At 34.4% G+C, this 20,714-nt stretch overlaps 1 protein-coding gene across 1 annotated transcript; it reads right to left on the bottom strand.

Annotated features, from left to right (window-relative positions):
- Positions 1 to 686: 686 nt before the first annotated feature.
- On the bottom strand, positions 687 to 13,190 carry LOC109192769 (B3 domain-containing protein Os03g0184500-like). The gene is made up of 9 exons (XM_019343470.1): positions 13,171 to 13,190; positions 13,019 to 13,073; positions 11,726 to 11,878; positions 2,893 to 2,967; positions 2,051 to 2,206; positions 1,736 to 1,942; positions 1,480 to 1,570; positions 1,285 to 1,369; positions 687 to 1,163 (listed from the first exon to the last, which is right to left on the bottom strand). The coding sequence occupies exons 3-8, from the start codon at positions 11,726 to 11,728 to the stop codon at positions 1,338 to 1,340; spliced, it is 564 nt and encodes a 187-aa protein (XP_019199015.1). The 5' UTR covers positions 11,729 to 11,878; positions 13,019 to 13,073; positions 13,171 to 13,190; the 3' UTR covers positions 687 to 1,163; positions 1,285 to 1,337.
- Positions 13,191 to 20,714: the final 7,524 nt, after the last annotated feature.

Here is a 20,714-nt window from a genome sequence, read left to right as displayed (position 1 = left end):
ATTTATTAAAAACATACTAAAAATGAATTTACATTAAAATTCACGTGTATATTTTGTTTCACATCACTTGTGAACCTAAGAGTATCTTTAGCATCTCAGGCTATCGAGCTTAATTATTAGCTAGCCTATTCAGGCCATTGGACAATCAATTTCGAGCTAATTGACTTCTTTTATATTATTTTTTTATCAAACTAATAAATGAAGAGATAAGCATCATATAAGAATAGTAAACACAAAGAAATGAACAACGGAACAAACAATTATCAAACAATTGTAAATGGAGGGACTGACCACTTTTGTATAAATGATGTTATGGAGTTTCCTAAGAGGCCATGCAATGTCTCAACAAGGGAACTAATAAGTGCCAATGTCCATCTCAATTAAGCTTTAAGCTTCATTCCCATGGCGACTCAAACTAATTGAAGTAATTCATCGAATACGATGTGTTCACATCTGCTTCCAACTCTCTTTTAAGTAAAGTTGGACTAGTGAGAGGTGTGTCTATGATGTTGTTTCATTCTCATAGTGACAACACCTTATCCATGTACATCTTGCATAATTGGGCCAAATTATGCAAGAGTCCATATAAATCACCAAGCTCACAACTAGAACCATCATTGAGCCATTACACTATTTAACATTGCAATTCAAATGACATATAGCATCCATAACAAAAGAGCTCAATAACAATGGAAAACACAATCTTGAATTTGAAACCAAAATGAAAGTTCATTTCTTCATCAAAGTTAGAGAGAGCTAAAAATGAAAAGTGATCTAAAAATAACCGCCTAGACTTATTTATACCCTTCAATTCGTGCCAAAGAAACCAAATCAGCAAATTCTTGACACATGGTCATGGTCTACCTCCCGATTGTGAGAGTGACCTTCCCAGAGAATTTTCTGATTCCCAGGCTCCCGCTGACACTCGCTGCCGTGAGCGTCAGCGTGAGGCCGGGAGTCAAAAAGTTCTCTGGGATAGTCACAGTCGCCCTCCCGGCCATGACCTCGACCGGGAACATCCCTGACATTCGCCTAAGCTCCTATTCCACTCCTTGACTTGGTTCGTACCCTTATGCCCCTCGTTTTGTGCTTCCTTAATTGACTCATTTTCACTTGCAAATTGCCTCCGTTGCCCGTTCACGCATTCCCACAATCTTCTTTACTTACAATAAAAAACACTTCAATTAGGAGCGATTTTCATCTCAATGACCTTAAGATCCAGGCAAAATGCAAATTGAGATTAAATGAGGTGCACTACTAAGCCAAATTATGGTTTATCATCACCTTGATGCTGTTATCTGATCTGCAGCATCATGAATCCCAACACATACATTCTCCTAAATATCATCACCTTCCTGCAGTAAACCCTCTGGAATAACAGAAAAGTTATGGTTCAGTCCTAATGAATATTATATTATTGATTTGAAGTGCCTTCTACGAATATTACTAAATGCAGCAAAAGAAACAAGGGAAACATACCACTTGCAATTGGTTGTGCAGAATGACTAAAATTTAGAAGGCTGATAGCACAGGCAATGTTTGTTGAGTCATTTGCCCTAACAATGTACACCTAAAACAAAACAAAGGGAGTAAAAATGAGGCATTCAGTTTAATTCCTTGAAGGCAGAAGATAAGTGCCCAATAAATATCTCCAGCAGCTTATCAGTCTGGCACGCTAAGAGCACGATATTCACACATTGGTGCTGCAAACTACTTGCAGGGTTGATGGGGATACCTTAAGCTTGAAAGGTTCAATTAGTTGAAAAACTAAGACATCCCCGGCAATCAAGTTGTGTTCCTGGGAAAAACCTCTCCATCCTCCACTCAGGCCATGCCTTTCTGCAAGGTACCTGGTCTCCATTTCTTTTCCATTTTCATCCACCAAAATAATAGCAGCATTGTGGTTTGGCAGATGAGAAGTGCTGAAATCTTTTGGCAGACCCTATCATTATATTTGAGAAGGCACAGTGATAATTTGGCAATAACAAGATGCTTAGATTACTTTATCTAACCTAACACCCAACAGATATGATGACGCATTTGGGCTTACCAACCAAAATCCACCAGTAGTATGAGAATGGAGCATGAACTTCACTACACTAGGAAATTGAGGTGAAAGATTTGCTTGAAGTTCTCGAGCTCTCCTCATAGCTAAGGAGTTTTCATCAACAGAGTCATACAACCTCCTAGAACCTTCACCTTTAGCCTGCTCAAATAGTGCCAAGAAGGCAAGAACATTGCATTGGTTAACAGAATTCAAATAAGCTGGAACTTGCAGAACCTCAAATGAACTGATTTGCCAGAAGAATGTGACAGATCGGAGAAATACAACATTTTATTGGCTAACACAATTCAAACATGCTAGAAGTTGCAGAACCTCAAATGAATCAATTTGGCAGAAGAACGTAACAGAAGAAATACAATATAAACAGTCATTAGCCAAAACAGTCTCAAAATTCATCATTTCAACTAAGTTCTGTTATTAACTTAACTAGAACCTATTTCAAAAAAAAAAAAAAAAAAACTTAACTAGAACCAACACTGATCTCATCACAGCACAGTAGTAAGAGGATATCGACAATGAACAGTATAAAAACAAATAAAAAATAAAAAAGCAAACTTCAAAATTAAACAACATTTTATTGGAAATGAACCAATTTGGCACAAGAAATACAACATGAACAGTCAGTAGCCAAAACAGTCTCAAAATATCTCATTTCATCAAAGTTCTGTTATTAACTCAATTAGAACCAACACTAATCCCATCACTCCGCAGTAGTAAGGTAGTAAGAGGAACAGTATAAGGGTTTCAACGAATTGTAGTGCAAGCAGGGGTATTCAGTCTTATGCATCAAACTTAAAAAATTAAACAACAATTGCAGGTATGTTTACCTGAACCATCTTGGGAGTAGGAGACCTTCTCTTGATCACCTTCTTATTGGCCGCCAATGAACTCATCTTTTTAAACTATCATAAAAACAAATAATATATAAAAAATAATAAAGCAAATTTTCATAAGCCATACACAGATAACCAAAAATAAAGCTCTGAACACAACTTAATTGCATACGGAAACATCTATTTTTTAATTGACTCTTGGAAAGTCAAAAGTCATGGAGATGTATATAACCTTGGAAAAAATGGCCATACGGCAAAGGGAAGCACACACTGGTTTGAAAATGGGTATGGCAAGAAGACCATTCGGTTTTAAATGCAGAGTTTTAGGAAGTTTTGATGTGTGGAAGACGTAAACATGGTGTATGGCAGACATGAATGTTGGAGAAGGAAGAGGGATTCTGTGTCACTTCCTCCATTTGAGCCAAAATTTTAATTCTTGGCAGAGTTAGTAGATATGATTAATTTTTTCCCATACCAAGGTATTCAAATCTTATAAAATATGAATATCAAAAAAATAAGATTAATCCAACCAAATCTTATTTGACCTCTATTCTTCTTCCAAAAACAGTATTATATGTATATGTATTTAAACACACAACTTATTTGATCTCCAAAAAAAAAAAAAAAAAAAAAAAACACGCACAACTTATATTTTCAAGAAGCTGGAGATATATTTGACTAAGAGCGTCAAGGCAACTAAGGTTAAATATATCATAAGAACGTCAAATCATAAGGTTATCAAAAGAGAAGCTTAGTTCGAAGAGTTTTCATATTAAAGAGTTGTAACTAATGAAGTGTATTATTTCACTTCTTTGGTCAATTCTCTACTAGTGGTCTAATAAGAAGAGTATGCAAAATAAAATATTCAGACATTCATAAAAGAAGCCTTAACAAAACCGTTCATCAATTAGAAGAGACTTCATACAGAAGAGGCTCTCTAGCAGAAAATTTGAGCAAACAAAAGAGATAGCATAATCATAATAGAATACAACAACAAAACAGAAAGTCTTCTAGAAGAAAAGTCTAAATAGAACACTTATTCAACCAGAAAAGATTGTTTGGTTAAAGATCCAAGCAAGCAAAAGAAACAATCTACCATAAGAGTTCGAAAACTAGAAGAAACAAACTATCATAAGAAGCTAAAATGTCAAGATGACAAGATCAAAATGTTACTTTTAGAAGAGACATGGAAATTCATATAAAGAAGAAGAGAATAATGTTGTTTAATTTGAAGAAGTCAAAATATTCATAGGATACTTTCTCAACAAGAGATGTTGAATAAAAAGTGAAATGAAGAATTCCTCCAATTAGTAAACACACTTATAGAGTTTGATGTGTTCAAATTGAAACATTCTCCCAATTGAAAAAATGGAAACAAAATTTCACATTTTCAACATTGATATTAAAGTTGGAAAATAGCTACAATTTCTTTTTCAAGAAGGAGAAACAATTCACTATCCATCACATATGCACATAACACCTATGTAATTGTTCTTAATTATCTTACTAAAGAAAGAGATTGTTAGAAAGTTTTAAACACCTACAATAATTGAAGACATCACCAAGTTTCTCATTCAAGAACTTCTAACACTAACAAAAGTTAAGACACTTCATTTGTCCCATTTCATGTGTCTAGTTCGTTAACGAGAATTGACTGAACTTATTTAAAAATCAGTTATTCATAATATTAAGTTTAGTATAAGTATATAAAATTTATATATTTAGAAACAATATTAAAAGTTCTATTAAACACAAATTTTTAAAAAACAATTATTAAAAAATACTAAAGAAAATAAGCAAATAAGAAAAAGTTAGTTTAACGAATGAATAGTCAACATGACATGTAAAATGAGACAGATGGAGTATTATATTTTCCTTTCAGAAGAAAGAGAGTTGCGAAATGAGACTATCTAAAATTGTGAGAAGTATGATAGCTATATGTACCATTAATTAAGGAGTGAGTGATCAAGAGATACTACAATGTAATACAATATAATAGAGTCAATAGCATTCAAAAAAAAAAAAAAAAAAAAAAAAAAAAGAAGTGATCAAGAGAAATGAGATTTGAGAAAAGGTATATAGAGCAATTAGGGTAATAAACAATAAAAGTTGACTAATTGAGATGCCTAATAGAGAAATTAGGGTAATAAACAACAAAAATTCATTAATTGAGATGCCTAATAGAGCAATTAGGGTAATAAACAATAAAAATTCACTAATTGAGATGCCTAATAGAGCAATTAGGGTAATAAGCAACAAAAAGTTACTCATTCTACACTTTCAATATATCAATTCTCTATATATTAGTACTGACACACAAACTACAAAAAGATTTAAATTACCTTGGTGTAGGGGTAAATGGCTCAAACAGGTAGTAGAAGTGGGCTCGAAAAGTAGCAAAGAGGTAGTCGGCGATAGAAAATTGAAGCAATGGAGACTAAACGATGGTAGATCAAAGCCACCGACGAAAAATATGAGCGACGGAGTCACCGATGAAAATCAAAGCGGGGGTGAGTCGCTCGGCGACGAAAAATCAAAGGACTCGGCGACGAAAATCAATCGGTGACAAAATCATAGCGAAACTCGGCGACGAAAAATCAAAGCAATGGAGTCACCGATGAAAATCAAAGCGGTGGTGAGTCGATGTGGATTATTGAAATAGCATTTAGTTGACGAAGGAGTTTGATGCAAATTAATGTACGATGATGGCTTGACGGCACGATTTCGTTGAGGAGAGAGCGAGAGATAAGCAAGGTATGAAATTCAGGTAATGGCTTAAAATGGGAAGTGAGATACCTAAATACGTAAAGGCCTAGGGTTTAGGGAGATAATGAGGATATGGGTCACACAAATAATAGTCCAATTTGTAGGATATTCTTTTATTGGTGTAGTAGATTATCATTGGCCCAAGAATTAATTTCACCATTTAACGAGTCTAACTGGAGGCCCAAATGTTTAATGCAATCAAATTATCCAAATCCATTACATTCGGATAACATTGACACATTTCAGTAATTTGAGCATATCTCTATCAGAGTTCTTTTAACCGGAAATATGTCAACTTGTCCTAATAGAGATGATTAAACACAAAGTTGTAGTTTTCAAGGTTAGAAGCAAAAAGACCAAAAGAAAAGTCCAAGAATGGAAGCAAAAAAATCTCATCATTAGGCAGTCATTTTACCCCAATATCATTTCCCATTTTAACATTTATGTTGGAAATAGGCAGACTGTTACTCTTCTCTAGACTGTTACTCTTCTCTAGGCAGTTATAAACTTGAGAAGATGAATAGTTTTCTGCATTTATCATGCTTTTCTTTATGCCTTATTGCCTATATATATGGTTGTAACATGGAGAATCTAAATCAGACAATATATGAAATAAAGCTTCCCTCTACTGTTTCTACATGGTATCAGAGCCACCTTTCTTTGGGGCCTGAAATCTTCTCCAGATAAACACAGATGAACTGTGTTCTTACACTGCTACTGCCCTTCTTTGATTTTTTCATCCTAGATAATTTCTTTTCACAAACTCGTGTGTCAAACCACCTAGAGAAGCGTCGACGACACTGACCAAACTTTTCCGGTCACCAACGGCCTCCACACGCGCCACCTCACAGTCGTAGCCCCGGCGTCACGCGCCGGCGCGCGGCGCGTGGACCCCTTTTCCGGCGACATTTTCCGGCCAAAATTTCCAGATTAGCTTGTTTCTGTTCTGCGACCCTACAGTGTTCTCATATTTTTCCGATGATTATGGCAGAACATAATATTCTGAACAGTACATGGAAGGTTTCCAGTAGCAATGTCTCTCATACTGCCCTTACATTAAAATCCGAATCAGTTTGGGTCTTGGATTCTGGAGCCACAGATCACATCTCTGGTAACCCTTCATTTTTCTCCCATATTAATTTCTCAAGCTCTCTTCTTGCTGTTACATTTGGTGATGGGTCAAAAGGAAAGGCTATAGGAATTGGAAAAGTTACTATTCATTCTTTATCTTTATCTATTGTCCTTTACATTCCTGGTTGTCCCTTCAATTTGATCTCAATTAATCAACTTACTCGCTCTCTTAATTGTCTGGTTACCTTTTCCTCCGATTCTGTAATTATTCAGAACCGTCAAACAAAGGAGACAATTGGTGTAGGAAATGAATCACGAGGTCTCTACCACCTCTTATGTTCTACCAATACCAAAATAGCTTGCACTGCTACTGTTTCACCTCTCCTTAACCATTGTCGCTTAGGGCATCCTGATCTCAATAAATTAAAACAACTTGTTCCAAGTTTGTCAAGTTTGAAATCCATAGAGTGTGAGTCATGTCAACTTGGAAAACACTCAAGAGCCTCATATCCTAGTAGGGTGAATAGGAGGGCTAATACGCCATTCTCTCTAGATCACTCTGATGTTTGGGGACCATGTCGGGTTTCATCTACTTTGGGATTTTCATATTTTGTTGTCTTCATTGATGATTTCTCTTGGTGCATGTGGGTCTTTTTAATGAAGAACAGTTTTGAATTATTTGATGTATTTCAAAAATTCTACAATGAAATTCTGAATCAATTTGGGGTATCTCTCAAAATCTTACGAAGTGATAATGCAAGAGAGTATTTTTCTGACTCTTTCACTTCTTTCTTTTCATCACATGGAATACTTCATGAATCTTCATGTGCTAGAACTCCTCAGCAAAATGGTGCTGCTGAACGGAAAATTCGGCATCTTGTTGAAACAGCCCGTACTTTGCTTATTCATAACAAGGTTCCTAAGAATTTTTGCGGGCATGCTATACTTCACTCTTGCTATCTTATAAATCGAATGCCTTCTTCTGTATTGCAAGGAAAAATTCCTCTTCACATCTTGCGCCCACAAGAACCTCTCCATAAGCTGCGATTACGAATCTTTGGGTGCACTTGTTTTGTTCATGACTCTTCTCCAGGACGTGACAAACTTGATGCTAAGGCAATAAAGTGTGTTTTCATTGGTTATTCTCGTCTCCAAAAGGGCTTTAGGTGTTACTGTCCTAAAACACATCGTTTCTATACTTCATGTGTTGTTACATTCTTTTAAACAACACCTTTCTTCTCTTCCATCTCCAGCGAGTCTGATTTCCTAGGGGAACCCATTGAGGTAAACAGAAATTCTCTGTGTTCCTACTTTTTCAGAACATGTATCTCACAATGTTCCTGAAAGAACTATACAAATTCCCGAAAGAACTACACCAAATCCAACCATTCAAGAAGAAGTACATGTTTCACCATTTATGTACACCTATCAACGACGCAACCGTCAAAACTCCCAAGAGGATGGATGTCCAATTGATTCATGTCCTACATCTTTGCCTCCCATTAACATAGCCCAAACCACAACAGAAAAAGACTCTCCCATTGCTAGTCGAATAGGTAAAAGGTCCACTCAAAATCCTTATCCTATCTATAATTTTCTCACACAAAAGCGACCGTCTCCATCATATTGTGCTTTCATTACTAGTTTGTCTACTGTTTCTGTTCCAAAGAATGTCAAGGAGGCATTAACTCATCCAGGATGGAAGCAAGCAATGATTGATGAAATGGAGGCACTTGATTCTTCTGGAACTTGGGAGTTAGTTTCTTTACCTCTTGGAAAAACTGTGGTTGGTTGTAGATGGGTGTAAAATGTGAAGGTTGGTCCAGATGGACAAGTTGATAGACTTAAAGCTCGGCTTGTTGCTAAAGGATATACACAGGAATTTGGCATTGACTATATAGACACTTTTTCACCTGTAGCCAAAATCACCTCTATTCGCCTCTTCCTCTCAATGGCAGCCAATCGCCACTGGCCGTTATCTCAGTTGGATATCAAAAATGCTTTCTTACACGGTGACTTGAAGGAGGAAGTATATATGGAGCAGCCCCCTGGCTTTGTGGCTAGGACAGGAGCAAGTCTTGTTTGTTGTCTTAAACGGTCTCTCTATGGGTTAAAGCAATCTTCACGTGCTTGGTTTGGGAGATTCAGTGATGTGGTCCAACAATTTGGCATGATCCAAAGCAAGGCCGACCATTCTGTCTTCTATAAACATGTTCTTGGAAAAAACATATATCTTGTGGTTTATGTTGACGACATCGTCATCACAGGAGATGATACAGAAGGAATAGAACAGCTCAAGAAATACTTAGTGTCAACATTTTGAGACAAAAGACCTTGGGAAATTAAAATATTTTCTTGGTATTGAAGTTGCTCAATCTCGAAAAGGTATCTATGTGTCCCAACGGAAATATGTTTTAGACATTCTTGAAGAAACAAGTATGACAAATTGTAAACCAATCGATACACCCATGGATCCAAATGTCAAGCTTCTTCCAAGACAGGGGGAGCCTCTATGCAATCCAAGCAGATACCGGAGATTAGTTGGCAAACTACTATACTTGACGATCACCCGTCCAGATATCTCATTTGCTGCAAGTGTAGTTAGCCAATTTCTACAAGAGCCATGTCAAAGTCATTGGGATGCAGCCATTAGAATCTTAAGATATTTGAAAAGATCTCCAGGTACAGGATTACTATATAAAGATCATGGACATACAGAAGTTGTTGGATATACAGATGCAGATTGGGCTGGATGCCCTTGGGATAGAAGATCAACATCAGGATATTGTATTCTTTTCTATGGTAATCTTGTTTCTTGGAAAAGCAAGAAACAAAATGGTGTTGCCCGCTCAAGCGCAGAAGCAGAATATCGAGCAATGGCACTTGGAATATGTGAGCTAATTTGGGATTAAACAGCTTCTCACAGAACTCAATTTCTATAAACTTGGTCATATGAAATTGATTTGTGATAATCAAGCAGCTTTGCATATTGCCTCCAATCCTGTCTATCATGAAAGAACCAAGCACATTGAGGTTGATTGTCACTTCATACGAGAAAAGGTTGCATCTGGAGACATCATTACCACATTTGTTGGGTCAAATGACCAACTTGCTAATGTTCTCACTAAACCTCTTCGTGGACCTAGGATTGAATACATTTGTAACAAGCTTGGAGCATTTGATTTATATGCTCCAGCTTGAGGGGGAGTGTTGGAAATAGGAGGACTGTTACTCTTCTCTAGACTGTTACTCTTCTCTAGGCCGTTATAACCTTGAGAAGATGAATAGTTTTCTGCATTTATCATGCTTTTCTTTATGCCTTATTGCCTATATATATGGTTGTAACATGGAGAATCTAAATCAGACAATATATGAAATAAAGCTTCCCTCCACTGTTTCTACAATTTATAATTTTCAAATAGCTTTCACTTTTTTTCTGAAACAAGCCCTAACCACAACCAAATAAAACAAACTTATTTAAATATAACTAGTATTTTCTATGCATCATGCACAAAAACATATGCCCAATATTTATGTTGAAAATAACTAACAAATCGTTACTAATTATAATCTATTTAATCAAATTTATTTATTATATTAATTCAATATATAATGTCTACAAATATTATTATCAGTAAAGAATATAAGAAAATATATGATGAATGCAAGTACAGAGTAATAATAATGAAAAAGATAACGGAAGTTATAACGATAAGGGTATTTTTGTCCAAAAAATTATATACTACTACAACTCTAAAAGCACAATGTACAAAATGATTAGCACTAAAAACATGGACATAAATTAGAAGTATAACTTTGATTGAGACTTATTATGTTTTTAGATAATTCTTCCAAAGGTGGGGACAAAAGATATGGAAATAAAAATTAACTACGCATTCCATCTACATCCAAAACCACAACTATATCTATTATAAAAAGTTATGCGAGAAAGTAAGAGAAAAAGAAATCAACTGTCAAATTTTCTACTGCTGGGGAGGAGAGCCAAGTTGAGAATGGGAAGATAGACATTGTTTTCCTTGAGAAAGATTCCCTCTTCCAAGGAATCCTCAAGGAAAACAATGTCTATCTTCTCCCCCCTTTCTCAACTTGGCTCCCCTTTTCAGCAGCTCCAGCAGTAGAAAACACACTCTGAAAGATGATTTCATTCTCTCCTACTTTCCACACATAATAGTTATCCCATTGATTTAGCGTTTTTGGTCTATGCGAAGCATCCAAAGGAAAAGGATCATCCTATAGAGAATAAAAAATGTGTATGAAAAAAACTACAAGATGAGAAAATTTTGATATGTGCAAGAAAGGTATAGAATAGAGCACAGCAAAATGACAACTAACCATTAAAAAAAGCCGAACACAAAGAAGATACCACAAACATGCTTCTATAGTAAGTTAACAACTCTATTAATGTATATAGGCACCTAGAGACAATAAAAAGAAACATTCTACATTCATGTTAACAATTGCAAATTGTTTAGGGAATAAAATACGCATAATTGTAAACAACATCAGAAGATTCCAGGTAAAAAAAAAAAAAATTTTAAAAAAAACTCTTAACTTAAACTTTTCAATATATGAATATCTCATTTCTAAACACACACAAAAAAATATATATATTAAAAAACTATAGAACTATTCAGCAACAAATCCAAGAATACAAAAAAAAAAAAAAAAAAAAAAAAAAAAAAAAAAAAAAAAAACCTTATGGGGAAAAATTTTCAGAAAAAAAAAAATTATAAAAAAATCTTCGGCAAAAATACAAAAGGGAAAATTTTTCAAAACCTTTTAAAATTTTAATTTTTCAAAAAAATATCTACCAAAAAAAAAAAAAAACCTAATAAAGAAAAAGGTTACCTGTTAGACTTTCCTGGCTTTGCAGCGGACCAACCAGAGAAATCAAGAAAATTGAAGCCCCGATGAGATATAGGATTAGAGCAAAGAGAAATCAAGAAAGGTGAGAGGCGACTCTACTTACCATAGGGAGTGACTGAGGGGCAATTCGGCGTCGATGAGACTCTAGAGGGTGGAAAGCTGGAGAGCCAAAGACAGAGTCGAGGCGGAGATGGCAATGAGCCACTAAGAGACTTAGAGAGTGCAAGGCGTGAGAGCGGCGGAGAAGACTAAGAAACTGAGAGGGATTAACGGCGGAACTAGAGAATGTCACTTCTATAGTTTTATGTTACTCTAAAATTACTTGATATTCATTGTATTATAATTACGATTGTTGTTAGTAGTAATAATAATAGTAAGGGAAAAGGGTCAAATAGGCCCCTGAACATTACTCAAAAAGTCAATTAGACCCTTGAACTTTCAAAAGGTGAAATTAAGCCCTTAAACATATTATTTTAGAACAATGAGGCCCAAAAACCGGTTGGTGACCTACAATTATTATAGGTCAAAAAGATTCCGACGAAACTCCGACAACATTCCGGCAAAAAACCGACAAAATGTTCGCCGGTGTGATTTGGCTGCCTTCTTCGCCGGAGAAGGCAACCAAACTGGTTGCCTTCTCCAATCACCGGAGAAGGCGACCTAGGTCCCCTTCTCCTTCACCAGATCTGGTCGCCTTCTCCCAAGGAGAAGGCGACCCTTCTACGGCGAAGGAAAAGGCAACCCCTGCGAAGGAGAAAGCGACCCTTCTCCTTCGCCGGGGAAGGCAACCAGCAGTTGCTCTGCCTTCTCCGGCGTGCCAAATCACACCGGCGAACGTTTCGCCGATTTTTTGCCAGAATGTTGTCGCCGAAAACCTTTTGACCTATAATTATAGGTCACCAACCGATTTTTGGGCCTCATTAATTTAAAATAATATGTTTAAGAGCTTAATTGTGCCTTTTGAAAGTTCAAGGGCCTAATTAACCTCTTGAGTAATGTTCGGGGGACTATTTGACCCTATTCCCTAATAGTAATAATAGTAGTAGTAAAAATAAAATAATAATAATAATAGCAGTATAGCAAAAGTAATAATAATAATAATACTAATACTAATAATACTAATAATAATAATAAGTAATAATAATGAAAGCAGTAGTAACAATAGATTAATAATAGTAATAAGAATAAGAATAATACTAATACTAATACTAATTATACTAATACTAATAATGACAAATTAACAATAATTAATTAATTAATTAATTATTAATAATAATAATAATAATAATAATAATATTAAGAGTATAGTAGTAATAATAGTAATAAGAATAATACTCCGTACTAATTATAGTAATTATAGCAAGTCTCCCTTGGTTGCTGAGAAAGAAAAACAAACCTGATGGGCATACCAACAAAATGTGATAAGAACATGAGTGCTTCTATCAAGTTGTCTACAACAAGAAAAATAGTAAGTTCAAAATCTTCATAATTCAACTATAGTAAGTTCAAAATCTTCATAATTCAACTATGATAACAACTGATTCTTACATTTTGTTCCTGAGTTTGAATTATAGTAACCCAATAGTTGCTCTGTGTAGTTGTAAATTGATGCAGTAACAGACTTGTCCTTAAGCCCTTTAATGTCATGGAAGTCCCCTTTCAGAATAATGGAATAATGACTCCTTTAATCTACCAGGTACTTAAAAAAAATGAGTGTAGAACAAACATAGAGATAGTTGACATTTGTGCCTCAAGTGTTATATCTTTATTTATGGTAGCAAATCAGGACAAAGAATACTTGAAATCTTTCAACTGATTGAGTTCTGCTTCGAGTTCAACCGTGTATGCCTGAAATACAATATTGAAGCAAAATGTGTGGAATGGCTATAAGTTTCCTCAAATGCAGTTGTGACAAATATAAATGGAAAAAAGGAGCTAACATTATAGGATCATTACCATTACCAGAACTCATAAATCAGATAGATTCCCCATACTGGTTAGATAAATAGATTATAGATGATACACAACACATTCCTAATTTAGAAGATAGCTTTCCTAACATAAAACTAGTAATTTCAGGTTGAATTAGAAAGGATCTATGCACTCAAGCAACACTTTTCAGCAAGGTACCTGGCCTCCATTTTCATCCACGAAAATAATAGCAACCTCATGGTTTGACATATGAGAAGTGCAGAAATCTTTTGGCAGACCCTATAATTTGAGAATGCACGGTGATAATTTGGCAGTGTCATCACCTGGTTGTGGTAAACCCTATGGAATAACAGAAAAGTTAAGGTTCAGTCCTTGAAAATATCGATGTGTAATTCCTTCTATGAATATTACTAAATGCAAAACAAATAAGGAAAACATACCAGTTTCAATTGGCTGCGCAGAATGACTTAAGTTCAGAAGACTAATAGCACCAGCAATGTCTGTTGAGTCATTTGCCTTAACAAAGTATATCAAAAACAAGGAATCGGGGTGAAAAATAAGGCAAAGTCATAATAATTCCTTGAAGGCAGAAGATAAGTGCCCCAGAAATATCTCTGGCAGCTTATAACTCAGTCTGACACGCTAACAGCAAGTTATTAGCACACTAGTGTACTACTTGGCAAATTTCAGAGGCCGCACTTATTACACTGATAGTGAATTCAATACTGCTGAAATGTTCAAATAGTTGAAAAACTAAGCCATCCCCAGCAATCAAGTTGTGTGCCATGAAAAAACCTCTCCATCCTGCACTCAGGCCATGCGTTTCCACACGGTACCTGGTCTCCATCTCTTGTCCACTTTAATCCACCAAAACAATAGCAGCATCTTGGGTTGGCAGATGAGAAGTTCATAATTCATTTGGCGAAACTTATCATTTCAGAAGGCACCGTCATAATTTGGCAATAAAAACTAACAAGATGCTTAGATTACTTGATTTAACACCCAAGAGATATGGTCATGTGGGCTTACCAACCAAAACCCACCAGTAACGTGAGAATCAAGCATGAACTTCACTATACTAGGAAATTCAGGTGAAAGATTTACTTGAAGTTCTTGTGCTCTCCTCATAGCCAAGGAGTTTTAATCAACACAGCCATACCTCCTCTTTAACAACTTCACGTTTAGCATGTTCAAATTCTGCCAAGAAACATTGCATTGGTTAACACAATTCAAATAAGCTGGAAGTTGTAGAACCTCAAATGAACCAGTTTGCCAGAAGAATGTGACTGAAGAAATAGAGCATGTCATTGGTTGACAAAATTCAGATAAGATAGAACTTAGAAGTTGCAGAACCTCAAATGACCTAACTTGCAAGAAGAATATGACACAAGAACTAGTGAAATGCAAAATGAACAGTACGTATGTAGTACAAAATCAACCAGCAATGTTTGTTGGGTCATTTGCCTTAACAATGTGCACCTAAAACAGGGAAAGGGAATGAAAAATGAGGCAAACTCATTTTGTGTGCAAGGTACCTGGTCTCCATTCCTTTCTCATTTTCATCCACCAAAACAATAGCCAAAGATTTTACATCAACACAGCCAAACTCCCTCTTAACAAATTCACCTTTAGCCTGTACAAATACTGCCAAGAAACATTGCACTGGTTAACACAATTCAAATAAGCTGCAAGTTGTAGAATCTAAAATGAACCAATTTGCCAGAAGAATGTTACTGAAGAAATACAGCATTTCATTGGTTAACAGAATTCAAATAAAATGAAAGTTGCAGCCAAAAGAATATGACACAAGAAATACAATAGGAACAATACATACGTAGTAGAAAATCAACCAGCAATGATTGTTGAGTCATTTTCCCAAACAATATACACCTGAAACAAGGAAAGGGAATAAAAGTGAGGTAAATTCAGATTAGTTCCTTCAAGGCAGAAGATAAGTGCCCCAAAAATATATCCGGCAGCTTATAACTTAGTCTAACACCCTAACAGCACAGCATTTGCACATTGGAGTTACAAACTGCTTGGCAAATTTCATAGGCTACAATCATTACACGGAGTGAATATGCTATTCGTGATGCCCAGAAGGCCAATGGAGAGTCGTCGATGGAAGATCAAAATCGAAGCCGGAGAGTCGTCGATGGAAGATCAAAATCGAAGCAACGGAGAGTCGTCGATGGAAGATCAAAATCGAAGCAACGGAGAGTCGTCGATGGAAGATCAAAATCGAAGCAACGGAGAGTCGTCGATGGAAGATCAAAATCGAAGCAACGGAGAGTCGTCGATGGAAGATCAAAATCGAAGCAACGGAGAGTCGTCGATGGAAGATCAAAATCAAAGGAACGGAGAGTCGTAGATGGAAGATCAAAATCAAAGCAACGGAGAGTCGTAAAGCAACGGAGAGTCAGTGATGGAAGATACAAAGAGTTGGCAATGGAAAATTGAAGTAGCATTGAGTTGATGATGGGGTTTGAAGCAAATAAACGTTCAACAATGGGGTGACAGCACAATCTCGTTGAGGATCGTTGAGGAGAAAGCGAGGGTCAAGCAAGGTATGAAATTTAGGTAATGCATGGCTTTAAATGCAAATTGAGATAGCTAAATATGTAAAGACCTAGGGTTTAAGGAGATAAGTGCCCCAAAAATATATCCAGCAGCTTATAACTTTGTCTAACACCCTAACAGCACGGTATTTGCACATTGGTGTTTCAAACTACTTGGCAAATTTCATAGGCCACAATCATTACACATAGTGAATTCGCGATTCCTGATGTACTCTTGAACTGTTTAATTAGTTGAAAAACTAAGGCATCCCCAGCAATCAAGTTGTGTGCCGGGAAAAAACCTCTCCATCCTGCACACAGGCCAAGCGTTTCAACAAGGTACCTGGTCTTCATCTCTTGTCCAGTTTCATCCACCAAAACAATAGCAGCATCGTGGTTTGGCAAATTAGAAGTGCCGAATTCTTTTCGCAGTCTGGCAGACCCTATCATTTGAGAAGGTAGGGTGATAATTTTGCAATAACAAGATGCTTAGATTACTTGAAACACCCAAGGAAGAAATACAACATTTTATTGGTTAACACAATTCAAACAAGCTGGAAGTTGCAGAAACTCAAATCAACCAATTTGCCAGAAGAAATACAACATTTAATCTGTTAAGATAATTCAAATAAGCAAGAAGTTGCAGAACATCAAATGAATGGATTTGCCAGAGCCCAGAAGAATGTGACCGAAGAAATACAAAATTTCATTGGTTAACAAAATTCAAAAAAGCTGGAAGTTGCAGAACCTGAAATGAATCAATTTGGCAGGAAGGAAATACAATATGAACAGTCATTAGCCAAAACCGTCTCAAAACATCTCATTCCATCAATGTTCTGTTATTAACTTAATTAGAACCAACAATAATCTCATCATTGCACAATAGTATGGCAGTAAGAGGAACAAATAAGGGTTTCAACTAACTGTAGTGCAAGCAGGGGTATTCAGCCTTATGCATCAAACTTCAAAACTAAACTTACAATGGCATGTTGGCAATGGAAGATCGAAACAACGGAGAGTCGTCGATGGAAGATCGCAACAGAGAGCCGGCGATGAAAAAATCAAATAAGCGGAGAGTCGGTAATGGAAAATCAAAGATTCAAAGTAATGGAGAGTTGGCAATGGAAGATCGAAGTAGCGTTGGATTGATGAAGAAAATAAACGTCCGGAAATATAATGAACCAAGGGAAGAGAGGGTTGGACGGACTATTTTTAGAGGGATGCACGGAAGAAACGGTCCTACGGCGAAGGGTTTTTTTTTTTTTTTTTTTTTTTTGAAATAATTACAAATTCTTGATGTTAACATTTTTTTTCTAGGGCTTATATAAGGGATAAAGTACAAATAAGTCAGTGAACTATTTGAAAAAAAAGCAATTAAGTCATCGAACTCAAATAACCCCAAATAAGCCATTGAACTCGAAAAAAAAGAGCAATTAACATTTTTAACAAGTTAACTCCAGGTTTTTACTGATTGGATTACCAAATATTTATTTTATTTACGTTTTTTTATTATTATAATCCATCTACATAGTAATATATTTTAAAGTAATTATAATCAAAGTAGTTTTGTCTTGTCTAGATCTAATTTATTTATTTATTATTATTTTTTTAAACAAAAGATCTAGTGAAAAAATAATAATAAATAAACAAATCAAATCTCGACAAGATAAAACTATTTTGATTGTAATTATTTTAAAATATAATACTATCCAAGTGGATAATATTAATAAAAATAATAATAAACGTAAATAAAATAAACATTTGGCAATCCAATCAGCAAAAACTTGGAGTTAACCTATAAAAAATGTTAATTGCTCTTTTTTTTCAGGGTTCAATGGCTTATTTGCTCTTTTTTTCGGGTTCAATAGCTTATTTGATGGTTATTTGAGTTCGATAGCTTAATTGTTGTTTCCCAAATAGTTCAGTGGCTTATTTGTACTTTATCCCCTTATATAATGAAAATATCTATATTTTTTTTGGAGTAAATTTTAGAAGTATATATATAATAAAACTCTTTTTTTAATGCTACTGACTATATTACATTGTAGCACAAAGAGTCAGAAGTCACTACATGTCATCTGAGCACAAAGTATTTGGCAATAAAACTTTTAAAATAATTCCATTTTAATTTTTAAGAATAAGAAATACTTCACTATCCATCATACCAAGACACAACACACATAATTGTATTAAATTCTTACCAAAGTAGAAGGATTCTTGCAAGGATTTTTAGCACAAAAAATAATTGAAGACGGGTTAGGAATAATTGTGTTTAATGGATTTTGAATGTATTGTTTAATTGTATTAAGAAATTAGATTCCTCAACTTACTATAGATTTATTGTTTAGTAGCAAAACTATTAGGAAGCGTTTGGCTGAAGAGGAGGAAAGGAAATGCAAATTCATGAGAGATGAATTACTGGGAATAAAGTGAGAATTTAAATTCCAGTATAGAATTATTGAGAATTGAAAGGGAATAAGTAGTATAAAGTCCAAAATGTCTATTGTTATTGTGTGCATTAATATTATAAGTTTAAAAAAAGAGAGGTAATTTTGTCTCATGATTATCTTTTTTTTATTCCTAAAATTCATGGAATTAAAATCCCAGGAGAGATATGGGATTTTTTAATTATATAAAAATGAGGAAATTACAATTCCGTGAAATTGCAATTTCTTCCAACCAAACTAAGAAATTCAGTGACATTTAAAATTAGGTGGAAATTAAGTGAGAATTTAATCTAAATTACCTAACAAAAAAATTTGTCGTAAACTATGCTAAAGTTTAGTACGGAGTAATAATTAAAAGAGTTAAGTTTTGTGGGAGTTCAATGATTGTAACTTGGTTCATGGAAAATGTTTTCTAAAGAAAAACATTTTTCTTAAAGTGAAGGAAAATGTTGTTTTTTAGTGTTTGGTTCATGGAATTCATTTTCCATTGGAAAATGAATTCTTTAAATTTGAGGAAAACAAAATCCTTGGTTGGACCAAATATTTTGTTTTCCATGGAAGATGGGAAGAAAAAGTGAATAGATTGCCTATTATACCCTTGCTTTCTTTTTTAATTATATTACTTTTATTAATTTGTAGGGGCATATAGGTCTTTATACTCATTATTCCTTACAATTCCAAATCTAACCAAACAATAGAATTAGTATTCCCAGTAATTATTTTTTCACCAACCAAACAATGAAATTCATCTTCCTAGTAATTATTTTTCCATGGAATTCCAATTCCACTTCCCTTAAAATATTTTCCGCGAACCAAACGAGTCCTAAGAAAAGTGGAAAATGGAGATGGAATAAGGATTTGGAAAGAGAATTTTGGTAAACAAGTTTTCCTTTTTTCATTTTTCATTCTTCCACCTCTCCAATTCTCTGTTTTTCCAGAAAATCCTCCATTTTTCCATTTTGGTACACGACCCCCTAGATTTTGTAAAATTCAGAAGAGACTACTATTCTTAATACAAAATATATCACAAGAACATTAAATCATAAGGGCTATCAAAACAGAAGCTTAGGTAGAAGAGTTTACGCATTAAAAGAGAAGTCGAATCATAAGAAAATGAAAAAATATATACATACTGACATTTAAAAAAGATATATTAGCAAAATACTTCATTAATCATAAGAAACTTCAAACATAAGAGATTGTATTGGAAAAAAATTGAACAAACAAAAGATAATCTTTCTCTATAATAAAGCAAGAACATTTTGGTAAAAAAAAAAAAAAAAAAAAAAAAGAATCTGTTTTTTCTCCATTGAAAATGACGGCGCTTTGCTCTATTTTTTTTTTCTTGCATTTTTGGGTTACCGAAACATCTTTGTTGAATTGTTGTGGGTTATCTTTTCAGAATATGCAATCATTTCTTTACACCATTTACCAATGATCATTGGTTACTGCACCCATTTAATAATTTTAAATAATAAATATAATATAATATAAATTATATAAAAAATATATTTATATTATATAATTATATATTATATTATATATTATATAATATTATATAATATTTTATTTTGTGTTATATAAATTCAAGCTATGACAGGTAATATTTTTCGATCACTACAAAATATAATACAATAATGCATTTAAATTTAATTTTAAATAATAATAAATACAATCTCATCTGAATATATTTGAATCAGACTAGAATGCATTAAATGCACAGAAGCGGTAAATAAAAAAATGAAAAGACTATGCGACATGCATTAAATGCACAGAAGCTATAAATGAAAAAATGACAGCTCACGCATAATAATGACCAAGCCCAATTGTCACGCTTCGTTTTCCCATATGGCTGCGTTAATGATTCTATTTTTTGAAAATCCAATCACCTAATCAGATACACTCTCCATTTGAAGTAACTAGTATTTCACTCGTGCGATGCATGGACATAAAATTCTAAATATTGAATTTATGTTAAGAAATTGAAAGTAATTATTTTTGTTATTATAGTTGCAATATAAACAATTTTTCGAAATTGGAAGCATTTCTAAATTTAAAAAAAAATGTTACATATATACAAAACAATAATAAGTTAATAACATTATGATATGACATTTTGGTAAAAAAAAAAAAAAAAATTTGTTTTTCCTGAAAA

This window comes from Ipomoea nil, unplaced genomic scaffold (genome assembly GCF_001879475.1).
Source record: "Ipomoea nil cultivar Tokyo-kokei standard unplaced genomic scaffold, Asagao_1.1 scaffold1834, whole genome shotgun sequence".
Taxonomy (NCBI): Eukaryota; Viridiplantae; Streptophyta; class Magnoliopsida; order Solanales; family Convolvulaceae; genus Ipomoea; species Ipomoea nil.
This window is presented reverse-complemented; position numbering and strand designations above follow the sequence as displayed.